This window comes from Arachis duranensis, chromosome 3 (assembly GCF_000817695.3).
Source record: "Arachis duranensis cultivar V14167 chromosome 3, aradu.V14167.gnm2.J7QH, whole genome shotgun sequence".
NCBI classification, from domain to species: Eukaryota; Viridiplantae; Streptophyta; class Magnoliopsida; order Fabales; family Fabaceae; genus Arachis; species Arachis duranensis.
In genome coordinates, this window is record NC_029774.3 from 13,177,076 (window position 1) to 13,192,959 (window position 15,884).

At 30.3% G+C, this 15,884-nt stretch overlaps 3 protein-coding genes across 3 annotated transcripts in view; 2 read left to right on the top strand and 1 right to left on the bottom strand.

Moving 5' to 3' along the window:
* Positions 1–1,413, bottom strand: part of LOC107477761 (pentatricopeptide repeat-containing protein At1g73710) — a 4,940-nt gene extending 3,527 nt beyond the window's left edge. Inside the window, exons 1-2 of the mRNA XM_052258157.1 lie at positions 1,262–1,413; positions 856–865 (exon numbers count right to left, since the gene is read on the bottom strand). Of these exons, the coding sequence (XP_052114117.1) occupies positions 856–865; positions 1,262–1,413 (162 nt within the window). The remainder of the gene's footprint in view (positions 1–855; positions 866–1,261) is intronic.
* On the top strand, positions 1,061–2,867 carry LOC107477720 (40S ribosomal protein S7). The gene is made up of 6 exons (XM_016097775.3): positions 1,061–1,194; positions 1,611–1,697; positions 1,794–1,867; positions 2,020–2,143; positions 2,254–2,436; positions 2,540–2,867. Exons 2-6 carry the CDS (start codon positions 1,623–1,625, stop codon positions 2,657–2,659), a joined length of 576 nt encoding a protein of 191 aa, XP_015953261.1. The 5' UTR covers positions 1,061–1,194; positions 1,611–1,622; the 3' UTR covers positions 2,660–2,867.
* Positions 2,868–8,356: 5,489 nt separating this feature from the next.
* Positions 8,357–14,415, top strand: LOC107477762 (uncharacterized). The gene is given in 13 exon segments (XM_052259469.1): positions 8,357–8,562; positions 8,938–9,153; positions 9,486–9,615; positions 9,709–9,811; positions 10,187–10,310; positions 10,698–10,760; positions 11,163–11,201; positions 11,674–11,754; positions 11,872–11,919; positions 12,287–12,337; positions 12,432–12,500; positions 12,769–13,014; positions 13,735–14,415. Coding segments are annotated over 12 exon segments (1,344 nt in total). The 5' UTR covers positions 8,357–8,562; positions 8,938–9,006; the 3' UTR covers positions 13,978–14,415.
* Positions 14,416–15,884: the final 1,469 nt, after the last annotated feature.

The window sequence follows — 15,884 nt, forward strand, 5'->3', positions numbered from 1 at the left end:
CTTTAGGGATGAAGATAGAGTGTTTGAATGACAATGAATGCGAGGAAAGTGCGATTTTGTAATATGGGTTGGCAAATGGCCCCAATAGTGAGGTTTTGTGACAACAAAGTTTGAAGAAATTGAAGAAGATGAAGAAGGAGGACTTAAAAAAAATATGTCTGAATATGACATGTTATGCTTTCTTTCAAGTAATAAAGAACCCAAAAAGATGGCCGTCTTAGTGAGGGTTTAAGGTGGGAAAACGGCGACACAAGCAAGATTTTTCAGTGGAAGTTTGCCTGCGGGGAATTTTTAATAAAATCACAGAAATCATACATAATCACAGTTGAGCAAATTACAGAAATTTCAACCAAAGTTGCAAAAAATCGAACCCGTGGTTGAACTGGTTTAACAATCTAATCGAACTCAAATTCATAATTAAACCGATTTAATTAAATATATAATAAAATTATTAAAAATTTAATATATAATTTTAATATTCAAACTCAATAATTTCTAAATTAATTTCAAAATTTCACAACATCTATAATTTATTAGTAGCCTTTATAATATACTAATACTAATCATATATAAAACTCAATCTCTTCCTTTTTTTTTCCTACTATTTATTTGTTAGCAATTTTGCATTAATAGGATTACTTGGGTCAACCTTATCTAAATTTTTTAGTAAATTTTATTATTGTTGTTATTATTTACCTAATAATCTTTGTTATATAAAATAATACAATTTATTTTTTAAAATAAATAATTTTAATAAAATAATTTATTTATAAATTATTTTTAATATAAATATTTATTGTTTAAATTATTTTTTAAAAAGAGCTTAATTAAATTATTAAGCTATTTAGTATTTACACAACTTGATCTAAACCAACCATCAACATAAAAAAAATTATAATATTTGAGGTATAAGTTAATGGTGAAAACTAAGTTAACTTCACGTAAAATTGATACTTGAAAACTGTTAAATAATTTAATTGATTTGACTAAATTTTTATCTAACGGCTCTTAGATAATATCGACTTCAGCTGAGTTTTCAGCTAAGTTAATATGTTTGGAAAAATATGGAATGCGCATAAGAAAATTAGGGCAACGTCAGCATGGAGTATATGTATAAAAGCATCCCTGGGCGTAGCTGCGTGTTCCTCTTTCTGAAGCTCAAGGACTGCAACTGCACATCTCGGCAACAATTCGGTACGCTTTTCTTTTATCCAATCAATTCCCAAAGCTTCTATCTTTTTCGCCGTTCCAATTTAGTCACCTGATTGAATCTCTCTTGCGCTGCTTAGAATTCGCATTATTCCCTTCACATTGTTTTGCACATTGCTCCTTCTTCGTTGAAACCGTGAGAGTAGAAGAAAAATTTTCATACTTGGGGTTCTTAGAACAACTTGCAGTCAAAATTTTTTTCATTTGCAGCTTTCAATCGAGTTCCTTTGTAAAAATTATGACTTCAAATTGTTGTGTTATGTTTGATGTAAAACATTCATTCTGAGTGTTTTTTTTCCCCTTAGGTTCTAACTTCGAACTAATTCTAGCTTAATAGTTGTTGAGTGGATAATAGTTCATATGGCAACATTGTGATGTTTTTTCTTTTTGAATCATGACAGAGATTGACCAAAATGTTCACCTCAAGGAAGAAAATCCACAAGGATAATGATGCTGAACCCACTGAGTTTGAGGAGACAGTTGCACAGGTTTATGTTGCCTCCTTTTAAGGATTTTACTGATTTAATGAACTAAACACTATGCTCTTCACTGAAATCCTGAATTTTTTGTTTGTTTGTTTGTAGTACGTGTTTGATTTGGAGAACACTAATCAGGACCTGAAAAGTGATTTGAAAGATCTCTACATAAACCAGGCAATGTAAGTATATTGCCAATTATTAAGGCTGTATTTAGAGACCATTTGAATACAGAAATATATACAAATATCCTAGTACAAATTTTCTGATAGATGTATGTTTATTAAACAATGTTATTGCTCTTCATGTAAAGTTAATGCTATTTCTTGTGCAGTCAAATGGACGTGGCTGGGAATCGCAAGGCTGTGGTCATCTATGTTCCTTTCAGATTGAGGAAGTCGTTCCGCAAAATTCATCTTCGTCTTGTCAGGGAGCTTGAGAAGAAGTTTAGTGGGAAGGTTGTAGTTTATACATTTGACCTTAATGTGAAACCAATATACATGCCTATGATTTTCCATTCTGTTTCGTTCTCTGTGTTTTGATGGATGAAGATCATACCAACTGACAGGATGTTGTGTTGATCGCCACAAGAAGGATCGTGCGTCCTCCAAAGAAAGGGTCTGCTGTTCAGCGGCCCCGTACCCGCACTTTGACTGCTGTGCATGATGCTATTCTTGAAGATGTAGTTTATCCTGCCGAGATTGTTGGCAAACGAGTCAGATACAGACTAGACGGATCAAAAATAATCAAAGTAACTTCTTGTGAAGATATTGCTCATTCGAATTCGCCAAGTCTTTATCTTTTATTTTATAAGCTGACACTAGTTTGGTTTTCACCATTGTTGCCAATTTAAGGTTTTCTTGGATCCGAAGGAACGCAACAACACTGAATACAAGCTGGAGGCTTTCTCTGGAGTTTACAGGAAGCTTACCGGAAAAGATGTATCTTTTGAGTTTCCAATCACAGAAGCCTAGAATGTCTTGATGGAATTTTAGTATTTTTGTTCCAACTACTAAGAGTTTATTTGGTGTTGTTTAATATTCTAGATTGACATGAAAATTACTACATACTGTAGAGGGTATCCATAGTGTGCAATTGTGCATGATGCGGCCATGAATTTTTTTGCATTCCTGATACTTCCTTGCATGCTATCTTTATCGATTTATTTATTTACCCTTGGAAGTCTACTAGAAGTGAAATATTGGATCTTTTTTATTCCCATGTTAATAACTACTAACATTGACTAGACAGGGTTGTTAAATCACAGAAACAACCTTGTGAAAGAAAACGATTACAAAAATAGAAAAAAATGCTGAAACATAAACTTCATGTGCCTTCAATCATTGGAAAATATTGGAGGTGTGAATCGAAGATCATAGTTGTTTACAAGAAGAGTCAAAGGTGTGATCAAGAATGCTTCCTCATCAAATGATTTGTAGATGTACTAGACAAGTTTGATTAATTGTTTTGCATGCAAAGTTGAGATTGCACTTCGAAATCTTGTTTAAAAAAAATGAGCTTGTTAAAGTTACATTTTGACAATGACCACCTCAGCTTTTCAGAGTAGTGGAATAATTTCTGTTTTCTAATATCCTCACTTGATTCTCAACTCATTGACTCTACTGTACAAGATGTCACACTTTCTTCCGCATTGAGTTGTATATAACAATATTTTTATTTTTCAACTAATAATTTCCAAGATATTAAAAAGATCATTACAAGTATATCGTCGGCAATGATGTAGACATAGATCAGAATATTTTGGAGGAACTTCATTTATTGATTATTTGTCGATAAATAGAATACATCTAAGAGACTTAAAATGAAAATTTTTGCTATTAACCCCTGCTCTGTACAGATGCAACTTGGATGCACTAATGATGCTAATCTCAATGTTAGCAGCTGCAAAAAGAACATCACCTTCTCCTTATCTGTCAACTGCCTCACCTGATGTAAAACACGAATGTTTCGATATCTCTTAGTCAAACAAGTTAAATTTTTTTATTACATTAAGCCATCTTAAATTATCAACAACAGAATCATAACTTCCCAGAGCAAATTAAATAAGCAATCAACTAACCTTGCTTTCATCATGGACACGAAATTTCAAACTATTTTTAATAGCTAACATTAGGTGTGTGAATGAAACTTTTATTTCCAGTCAAACAAAATGAAACTTTTCTGGGAATTTTCCCCTGGAGAAAGCCATGCAATAATAGGAAGCTATAAACTTATCCATTTGGTAAATGTTGTTGTCTTAACTTTACGATCAACTCATTTATTTATTTAACACAAGATAGTTATAGGATTATTTCTGATTACAGAGTACAATGCAAATTCATTATCATGCAAAAAGATAAAATATAACTATAATTATAAAAAGAGCTAAAATATTACTAACATTTGATAAACAAAATTTGCGAAACAAAATGCTATGTGCACATAAAAAATTGGTCATTAAATTAGTTATTATATATTTATGTATAAATGTATATGTAGCTTATTTATTTTTTATGCGTATTTTGTATTTTAATATGTATTTTATACGAATATTGATATTTGATATTTACATAATATGATTATTGAGATATTGTTAATTTTTTTTTGTTTTTCACAGTATCTCTCATCCTGGTAGGCCAAAGACTAAGGATTTAAATTCTATTTAAGGATTTATCACTAATAAATAGGTTCCTATATGCACAACTCAAGGCGGTTTCAATTAATCGATATCTTTCTTTTCTAAAAAGAATAAAATAAAACCAAAACTTAGTCACTGTTTTCCACCATTGAGGGACGAAAAGTAGTTTTGGTAATTTTTATTTAAGATGGATTATAAAAAATTAAATATTATTTAGATTACACTATTTAAAATTACTTTTAGATGAAAAATTATAAAAATACATAAATTTAAATAATTATTTTATGTTATCTTATAATTTTATTTTAGATATTTAAATATATTTTAATATTTTTTTAGTGCTCTTTAGATATTTAAATATATTTTAATATTTTTTAGTACTCTCAATATTTTTAATAATTAAACACAAAAGTAAAAATTTGTAATTTTTAGTAAACGTAGATCGAAGAGTAGAAATGTAGAATCACTTCTACATCCAGTTGAAAACAAAATTGCCAAACATACAAATAAAATGTTCAAAAGATTTAAAACGATTCAAAACACAACACCTGGGATTCAAACAGGAGCCTTGTGCTTAAGCTTCAGATCCCTTGAGGCGAAGCCAAACATTCTTCTTTACTAATTATGGGCTAAAAATAATATATATAATAACAAAGTTTATATAAGAATATTCTAAACCTACAACCATATACTAGTTTATATGTGTAAGATTAATTTTTATTTATATGTAACTTTTTTTTAGATTAGACCCATTAAATTAAAAGCTAATAATTTATATATATATATATATATCATATTAAAGTAATAAGCTAATAAAATATATATATAATTTATTTAAATTTAAATAATATGAAATATTAAACATTAATTTTTATTTTTCAATAAATATTGTATTATAATTTTATATATTTATTTAATTATTATCGGGTTAAATGATTCGACCACTAATCCATCGGTTAAATCACTAACCTAGTGATCCAGTAATTTAATAATTATGGCGATGACAATAAAAAAATAGATGATAATTGATCTTTCAAATAGTTTATTATTGCGATGAATAGTATTTCTGTTATGTCTCAATTTCAAAAGAGAATAGAGAATTTTTTTTTGAAACAAAATAAGCTCAACACAGAATAGTGGAGCAAAGGACTCTAACAACAAGTGCTACATAGAAATATATAAATCCTGTCAACTACCGAAAGGATCACTATCGGTCCATTCTTCGTAGCTCAGAAATGTCCGCTTTATTACTATGTCAACACCTGCTTCCTTATTATTGAAGATCCTTGCATTACGTTCCACCTATATATTCCAGATCACTGTGAAAAACCCAATAAGCCACCTTTTCTGCTCCTGTTTTTGCAAGAGAATAGAGAATTAGATATGTTAAAAATGAATTGTGAGATAAGGATAATATGAAATCTGACATAATTGATGAAGATAACAATGATAATTTAGAAAGAAGTATTTTAGTTAAAAATAGTAATAAATTGAATTTATTTCATTTAATTCATATAAAATGTGATAAATCTAATTTAATAGTTTAAATTTACACAGAATAGTCACCAAAAAAAAATTTACACAGAATAATGAGCATTGAATTTAGACATACATGTAAGGTGTTTGATTTTGGAACATTCACCTAATATTGAATGTTATTTTATTTGTTAAGTGCTTTACCTTAAGATCGAATTTATTTCGCCAATGAGTAACAGCTCAAATGACATAGTCTTCCCATACTCAATTAAGAAGTTGCGAATTCGAGTCTCCTATCTTTGGTAAAAAAAAAAAATCGAATTTATTTCATTCGATTCATATAAAATATGATAAATCCAATTTAATAGTTTACATTTACACAGAGTAATGAGCATTGAATTTAGACCTACATATAAAGTATTTGATTTTGGAACATTTATATAAAGTATTTGATTTTGGAACATTTATCTAATATTGAATGCCATTTTATTTGTTAAGTGATTTACCCTTTTAATTCATATATACATGTATAGTGCATGTAAAAACTAGTAAGATGTCGAAATTAAAACTTTCTAAACTTACTCAGCCGCATAGCATTTCAAATGACTAATGGTTTCAACGTAAAATAAGGAGATTTGAATCTACAACTTTCTAAATGAATAAAAAAAATCATGTTATTTGAATTATAACTCAATAGTAAGTGAAACTAATTTTACACCTTTAAAATTAGATAAAAATATCAAATGACATCATTAAAGAGAAAAAAAAAAAGAAACAAGAATGTTTAACTATGAAAAAGAGCCAGCAGAAAGTAGTCCAGATTCACCAACGCAACCGTGAACATAAATTATGAGCATCATTAGTGGGTGTATATAACATGCATGGTGTGACTATTTTATTAGTTACTGCTACCATTGTTTATCTATTTAATTTCTTATATTGGTAAAAATTTTAGTTTCTATTACATTTGTCTTGAATAGTGAAGGACTGAAACTAGCCACACAATCTTTGATTTTTGGAAGGCACTTTGTCCGAATTATTTCATTTTTACATATTTGATTTAGGGGTTTATTCTAATACAGAATAAAGATGTGTAGGAAATATAAAAGAGTGAAAATAGAAATTCCAACGTAACACATGTGATGAGTCTCATGGTATAAAAATATTTAAAAGAAAAAAATGTTACAATCCTAATATATATAGACTCTGTATATTAAAATTTTATATTTGAGTTTTTACCATTTAATTCACCCATAATTCATTATTTGTTTTTCATCTTTCACTTCTCCTTAAATTTTTTGCTTCTTGCTTTTATTTATTTCTCTTTTTTATTATTATCTTTGAATTTTAAGGTATGAGATAATTTTTATAGACAATAATTTAAGATTCGGAAAACAATTCACTTTGTATGTTAGTGATATTTACCTGAACATAGAGTAACTTAAATTGTATACATTTTATTATTAGTGGATTCACTGATAAAATAGAATAATACACGTCAAAGTAATGTGATATAATTTGACTATTATAAGGTGATATTTTAGTTAAAAAATATTAAATACACAAAAAAATTAGCTAATAAATTAGTTATTATGTATTTATATAATATTTAATTTATTTTTAATATATATTTTATATTTTAATAAATTTTTTTGAATAAAATAAAAAAATTAATAATTTTTTGAACAAGATATTTCAGTTTTATTTTTAGGAATACGATTTTGTTTGGTAAATATTCATTGTATTCACATGTTTAGAGTTGAATTCTATAGTCTTCACTAATGTTGAGAGAATTTAGCACCGACTTAACCAGTGTCTCGGAACCCTTTTTTGGAAATAGTTCACCCAATCAGAAATAATTTGACTTAACAAGGCAAATTGCAGGAATACACTTGGAGATATTGGTCGTTGTGTGACCAAATCGACGATTCTCGTCAGCAACGACAAATGCAATAGACAGAATGTTTGTGTTACCGTTTTGAGCTATGGCCATTGATGGAAGATTAATGTCGATCTAGAATTTTTTAAAGGAATTTTATTGTAAGTATAGTCCAAATTAACAATTAATTCTCAATCAAAGTTTAATTTATTTGGGAGTGGATCCTCTCAAATGAAAAAAAATTGAATGGTATCAAGTGGAAGATCTCATCCTTCATTGCATTTTCTCTCTTATTTATTTTTGATTCTACTTGTAAAATTAAAGATGAGAGATTACACTTTATTCTCTCTAGTGACAAAAAAAATAGAGAGGATCTATTTCCATTTATTTGTCATTTAAATCACACCCAATAAAAACCGAGAGGATTGAATACGAGGGATAACGTATTAGAGGCTATTACCGAAAAACACACTTGAGTGATAAAAGTAAAACACTGTTTTTCGGGAACTTTAATTTGTTTATCTCTCAGCTTTTTTTAATTGTAATAGAGCTGATTGGTCCACACAAAATAAGTATGAGGCCAAAGAAAAGTAAGTTGAAGAATTAGAGGCCCATAGTCGTATGATGAGTCCAATCGAATGATGATTATTTTATTTAAGAAATAAAAAACTCTTTTCGAACCAAAATGTAAGAGATATCCACCCGACAGGATCACAGGAACAAAAAGAAAAAAGTTCTGAAGAAAATGAAAAACAAAAATGGAGCTTTTTGTGCAGATGTTCTGATAGGGGATCAAATTAGGGTTTACCGAAAAACACACTTGAGTGATAAAACATCTGAGATTGACGGAATTGGATAAAGTTCCCGCCAATCTATTTCTTCCGGTGAGTCAAATCGAACCTTTGGTGTTTTCTTCTTCTCAGTGTTTGTCGTTGCTTTTTCCTGCTCCAATTTTATGTTTTTTTTTTAAAGTCAATTTTTCTCTATTCCTTGTTGTTTTGAATTATTGTTTGAATATGCAAGTGCTGGTTTTGATGAGTCAGTGCAATTTTATTTTATTTATTATTTTTTTAGAATGATGTTTGGTGTTCGACACTTGCATTATTAATTTAAGGCCATGAATGCAATGCTTATGTGTATTGTTTGATTGTGTTTTGCTGACAGAGGATGCATCATTTAGTTGTGTTTGTATGTTGCACGCTATGGTCTTTTAGTTGCCACTGGGATTAAGACTTATGTTACTTTTGTTTGTAACACAGGGATACATATATGAAGGTGTTGGCATGAAACACTGTATAGGATTGGAGGAATAATTAATAATCAGAAAAATGACTAGGTTGTCTTTCAGGCCCCGGCCACTTGACATCCACAAGAAGCTCCCCATTGTTAAGTCTGTTAAGGACTTCGAAGATGACGAGGCACCTACTTCTACTCGTAATTTGCAGTTGCTGCGAATTGCTCTTTCTTGATTTATAGTGGTATGTTATTGTATTACATTTACCTGTTTAATCCATTACTGTGTTTGATTATATCAATAGCAGCAATGAAATTAGTAACAACTATTGTGTAGATAGCTGGAATTTCAAATATTCAACAATTAATCTCATAGATTACTCTGATCCTCTTTTGAAAGGAAAATCAATAAAGCAACAAGCTAATATGTGCTTGTTATGGAACAATAGAATAGTGTCATATTAGCAACCTTCTATTATGAATGTACTTAGTTAAAATTTGATGATAATGTTTGGTCAAATTGCAAAGCTGGCGAGATCGGATATATCAGTAACCTCTATTGATTTTCTCTTAGGTACATCATGTTCCCAGCAGGAGAGTGGCCTCTGAAATCCCTACTCCTCAGTTTGTTGTTGTGGATACATATGAAAGGGACTATTCTTGCACTTTTGCTCAACCAAATTCTTACTTGCGGGCAAGAGGAGGTTTGGCCAGTACCACTAGATAGAATTTTCTGCCAAAGTATTTCAGAATTTGAAAACTCCACTGTTGTACTGGAATTCCTTGTCCTTTTGCAGCTCGGGCTGAGATTGGAGAGTTTGTTGAGTATGACTTGGACAATGAAGATGAGGACTGGATTTTTGAGTTTAACAAGGAACAGAAGATTCTGATGCCTGAAATGTAAACTTTTAGATTGTGTTCTGGATTGATTGGTGTCAATTAATTTGTCAATTTTTTGGTTGGTAGAGGGTTAATCCTTTTAATAGGTTTTATCATTGTATTCTTTCTATTTATTTTACCTTGTCAGCAGTTAGTCCTGGTTGCTTGAAATCAAGTTGACACTATTGATCATGGTTTGATCATATCGCTTAACTATCACTCTGTGACAATATATGTTTCTTGGAATGCACATACTTGTGACTAATCTTTTCACAAATCTTGTAATATTAGTATTAGGTGTAAATAATATATGATGTTTCCTCTTTTTCTTTAGTGCTCCTTTTTTTTTTTTTTCCGGGTGCAAGTTCTGCTCTTCATTTAATGCCTGGTAAATAGGTTTGAGGCTCTTCTTTTCAAGCTGGAGGTATTGGATCATAAGGCTTGTGAAAGGGCTGGAGTTATAACACCTACTCTTGGTTCACCAATTCCAGTGCTACTACGGCTTGATGGTGCTATTGAGGTAAAATTATATCACGATTCCATTGTCTATTATTATTGTTATTATTACAATCTATGCTAACAACGGTTTTATGTTTCTGTCCCTTTTATTTTACTTTTTATCTCTCTTCTCGTTAATAGATTTGCCTTTCCTGTAGAAATATCAAGCTAACAGAAGTGATCGTACATTTATATGGTTTAAAAAATTAAACATTTTATTGATTTTTCCTGTTCAATTAATTTTTGTTGTTTATAAGGATTTCCTTATTTACGTTATCTTTGATTGGGATGGTTGACAATGCATCTTAATTTTTCTTAAATGTATTTCTTATAATATAGTATGAAAAAGATATTTCTTTTTTACAATTTAGATTTGTGGCTCATTGAGAATTCTTTTCGTACATTTTAGGCCCTACAAGCTCAGTCAAAATATGCAGTTATTGAATCAGTATATGATTACTGGAAAGAGAAGGTATGCTAATATCCGTAGACCATCAATAATGAGTGAAATGTCTCCTCTTATATGTCAACTTTATTTTCTGGATGACTTCCAATAATTCTCTTCATCGAGGATTCTGGATATTGTATCATCCATGGTGTGGTGTTTATTAACTTTCACATGACTGCATGTGGAGCACTGATGGAAGGAGGGGGTATATCAAGGCAACTTGACTAATATATGGGATTATGCTTGTTATAGTTTCATTAAGGAGTTGGAAACTGTTATATAGGGTCTCTTTCATTTTTGTTGGTGTTTAGTCTAACTATACTATCAACCATACACAGTGGTTCCTTCCAATTGTTAGTCAGAATTACGAAATATTGATGTCTTGTTATCTTTCTTTTCTTATTTGCTGTATTCTTTTGGATGCAGCGAGAAAGGTGGCAAAAGCCAATTTTGCGACGTTTGCAGGTTGGTTTTCAGCACGTTACAATCAATTTATTCTATTGCTGATCTGTTTTAATATAGATGCATTTCGAACTAAACTTATGATAAATTTGTTGGATTTGTGATTTCTCAACTGTGCTGCTTTATTCAGCAGGCAATCTCTTGGCTAATTTGTTTTAGAATGCATTTTTTTTTTCAGCCTTCCCTCCCTATAACTAGTCATGTCATCAACATTTTTATGTGTGAATTTAATATGTTATCCCTTGTTTGAAACATGTAAACGATTTCCCAATAACAAGTTTTCAAGTTCTTTAAATACAATGTCTATTTTTTCTCCCTTGCAAATAGGGGCTTATGCTCCCTTCTCATAAGCTTTTTTCCTGGATGTATTGACTTCAGAATATTTCTCTGTTCTAGCTCCATTTACTTGTTGGCGTAAAGTTACTAGACAAGCATGTTGTGGAAGTTTGACAAGATTGACTGCATTTCTGTGCAGCCCCCTCCACCTTCTAATGACACCAACCCATATAATGTCTTTCGTCCTAGGGAAAAAGCCCACAGGCTTCACACAAGAAGGGTATGTTGAAAATTTAACTTTCATTTATACAATTTTGGTTAAATGCTTTTTCATCAAAGGCATTTTGTAAATTGGCATATATTTTTGGTTGAACTTTGGTGCTTATTTTCTATTCAGATGCAACGAAGAGAAAACAATGTCCAGTCATTTGAGAAGTTTCGCCAGGTTAGCTCCTTTTGCTGGTTATGGTTCTTAGGCATCTGGAAGTCAGTTAGATGAGCTTGAAGTGTTTTCTCTGTTGAAGGCACTATGTCGCATTTATGTGTTTTTTATCTAGCAATTTTTCAACAGTCATACATGTTTATGTTTTATCATTTTGATTCTCATCATAACTTGTGGAAGCTATGGATTAAATTATATGATTCGTATGATCATTTAGCTTCTAAAAATGTTCAGAGTTGTTGCGGTTTACCAGAAGTTGTAGCTGTTTGAAAGTTGTTTTGTTTTTACCTTCAGATTGAAATATATACATGTATTCCTTTGCAGTATATATTACATGAAAAACTTACGTTAATGCTTTCTTCCTAAACAGGTTAGACGGAACCTTGAACAAGCTAAGAGCTTGGTGCAGGCTGTGATCAAGGTATGATGTTCTAGTTTCTGAGAGTTTGCCTATTCTACAATATGTATATCCTTTAGCCATCATACATGTTTTGTTGATATATGATGATTACCAGAGGGAGGAGAAAAAGAGAGAAGTAATGGATAATGAAGTTATGCTGCAGAGGATACAAATGAAGTATAAGGTACTTGCATTATTCTTCCCACGTGCTTTCTTACATCTGTCCTTACTAGAAGATGGTGTAGTATGGTGGTTGCCATTCATTGTGAGGCCAAAGCAAAACTATGTCATTTCCTTTCCCATTCTGTTTACGGGGCAACACTAAATGGAATTTGGAGGCTGTATAAAGTTCTAGTTTTAAAACTCTTGCATTTAATCTCAATGTATTGTTGCACCAATTCCTGAAGTAGTTTCAGGAAACTTATGAACTGATGAGTGATTCCATATCTCAGCATGAAACCAAATTTTTGGAAGACAGCTTAGCACTCTCGAGACTCACTCCCTACTCATCGAAGTTTGTTTCAAGTGAGGAGGAGTTCTTCGAGTCAGACAATATGATGACTAGCCATCCTCATTCAAGGCCTTCAGTAGTACAGATTCATCCTTCATATGATGCCAACCCGGCCATGCTTCCTGCAGCTTTTTCAAAGCAAGAGTTTAGGAGGCAACATGTTCCACAAGGCTGGCCTCAAAAGTTGGTAATATACTGGTTTCTTTCCCCTGTTTTCTGCATTGTCCTCTTCTTCCTTGTTTTGGTATTTATCTTTTGTCTGAGATTATCCATGAAAATTTCACACTTTTTTATGAATTTAATTTGGTGTACATCGTTGTATAAAAGTTTCTAAACAAATATCTAATTATGCGCTGCCACATTATAGAAGTAGTATGTGATTGATAATAATAGTGTAAAACTCTTACATTAACAAAGCATTGAAGTTAAGGTGCTTTTCTTTTTTGTGTGGTATATTGGTATCTAGAGTTAGACTGTTGTATTCTTAGGTTTCTGTTTTGTACTTCTCTCCTCTTGTTTTTAGCAATTAGCATAATCCTTTTACCCATTGGGAAAAAAAGGGTGATTTTCTTTAGATTTTGGAAAATTTGATCGAGACGTGAATGCTCTAGATAGCTGAAAAAGTTGAAGAAGTTATCCTGGAAGAATTATAATCCAATTATTTTTAAAAGTTCATTACAATAGAAGTAACTTTTTTAACCCTTTGGATGTGGCCCTCTCTTGGACCTTGCATAACACGAAATGCTTGAGCACTCTGCTATCCCCGCAATAGAAGTACTTTTTTGCAGTCAAGGAAATTATTTTCTGTGAAAAATAGCTGTTGGTCTCTATTTTTATTACCTTCATAGACATAGCTCAATGAACTGCATGGCTCAGTGTTTGAGAGTTATTTCATGGGTATATGCAGGATCCTCTTGAGCCAGTTCTGTTGTTCACAAAACCTTTACTTCCAGACAAGTTGCATATGGCAGGCATTGTGCCACCATCAGATACTTTAAGAGATAATAATGGGGTGCCAACAAGAGCATATAAATTCCATGGAAGAATTGGCAGAGGAGGCCGTATAATATTTGACAGATGGAATCCACTTATGCAGACCCCAATTGACTGTGGAAATTCTTATTATATGCCACCAAAACCAAGACCTTAATTCAACATGTAATTAAAGCTGTGTTTGTCACACTATTGTAGCTAAATTTGATTTGATGTGCTGCCAGATAGGAATTCAGTTGATATTTGATAAAGTCATTAGGAGGGTACAGGGTAGCAAGGATAATTGTAGGTGTAAAACATGGTGGGTTTGGTTCAACAAGAAATTAATTGGGTAGGAAGTTATGCATTCTGTATAATGTTACAAATGTATTTTTCTCTGTCCTTCCAGAGCTCATGAATATTTCCACTTTCTTGGAAAAAAATGTAATATATTGTCTGAATAAAAAAATAGGTGAAATACAAACATAGTTTATTGTTAAAAAGCAGGAACATCAGAAGCAACCGTACTTAGGAACTCTAGTTATCAAAGTTGGTAAGAATTGAAAGATAAACCATGATGGTGAAAGTTGTAAATATATAAAAGAGAATAGATACATATGGAATACTCCATTAAACTAGAATCATGATCATGGCAAAAGGGATATAATATCTTTTGCAAATTGGTGATAAGTCTAAAAGTCCTACACAAAATGGAACTGCTAAGTTAGTGGCATATTGTGATTATCTTTAATCAGTTTTGACTTTATTTTTGTGGGGTAGCAATTTCTTATAATATTCTTTTTCTTTTTCTCTTTAAAGTCACTTTTTATTTTTATTTATTCTTCATAAAATAGTGGATAATTAGCCTTCACTTCACCAAGTGCAAAATTAATAGTGATTATCACAGTCAAATATATATTCTCTCAGCCATTCATTGTCAACTGCAGATTCATGCAAATTAAAAGATGCCATATTATTTTTAATGTTTTGTAAAGCATTCTCTTAGAAGTAACCAGAACATTATATTCACATTCGTTATGATGTGATTCTGAATTATTAAAAGGTTCAAGCATACAGATCCATTAATTGTGATAAAAAAGAAAAAGGAAAAAGCAATCAAATCTTAATTTTGGAATCAAAACAATGCACAGAGAAACAAATTAAGGGAATTTAAGATGGAGGCACAACACTAAGGGGAATTTTATTTGAACTCATGCATGTTGTACATATAGAGTATAGACATTATTGTATATTAAGGTTTATACGAGAGGCACAGATATAATTTTATGGAATTATATATAATCAAGACAACAAATATAAAAGAACTTGAAAATTTTTTAAGAGAAGAAGAATTTGGAGATCAGTAGCTACATTTGAAAAAATTATATCATTCTCCATATATTGAATAATTCACGTTAAAAGAAATTATCTTTACTTTATTACTTCCAAATTTAAAACTTTACCCCAAACAAATAAATAAATAAAGAACTTATATTACCATATCCAAACATACATAACCAAAAAAAAAAAAACTTTTGCTTTGGTTGTAGTTCTACTTTTGAGGATATGTCTAAAATGAGCTCAACAATTACATGTTTATTGATTTTATTAGATGAAAATCAAAGGCTAATATAAAAGAAGAGCATTGATAGACTCTAATAAATACAGAATATCCTAGTACATAAATAAATGTTTTAAATGGCAATAATTTAATACATAATACTTTAAACGGCAACAAAATCTTTTATTCTTAAACAATTAAATATAAAATATATGAGTATTATTTATTAAAATTAATTATTATGCAAAATTTTTTATAATATTAAAAAATTATATTAAAATAATATTTTAAACTGTAACATAAAAATATAAAATAATTAAAATTTTATTTTATATTACTTGACAAATAATTAGATTATTGTATTCAAAATTTATTAATTAACTAATTTTATTAAAGATATTATTATATAAAATAATTTTTTATCAAAATATTTTGAAAATATAATTTATTTAAAATATTATATATAATACATGAAAATATTAACCTTTTTTATATTTTTTATTTTTTTTAAAAAACAGAATAAA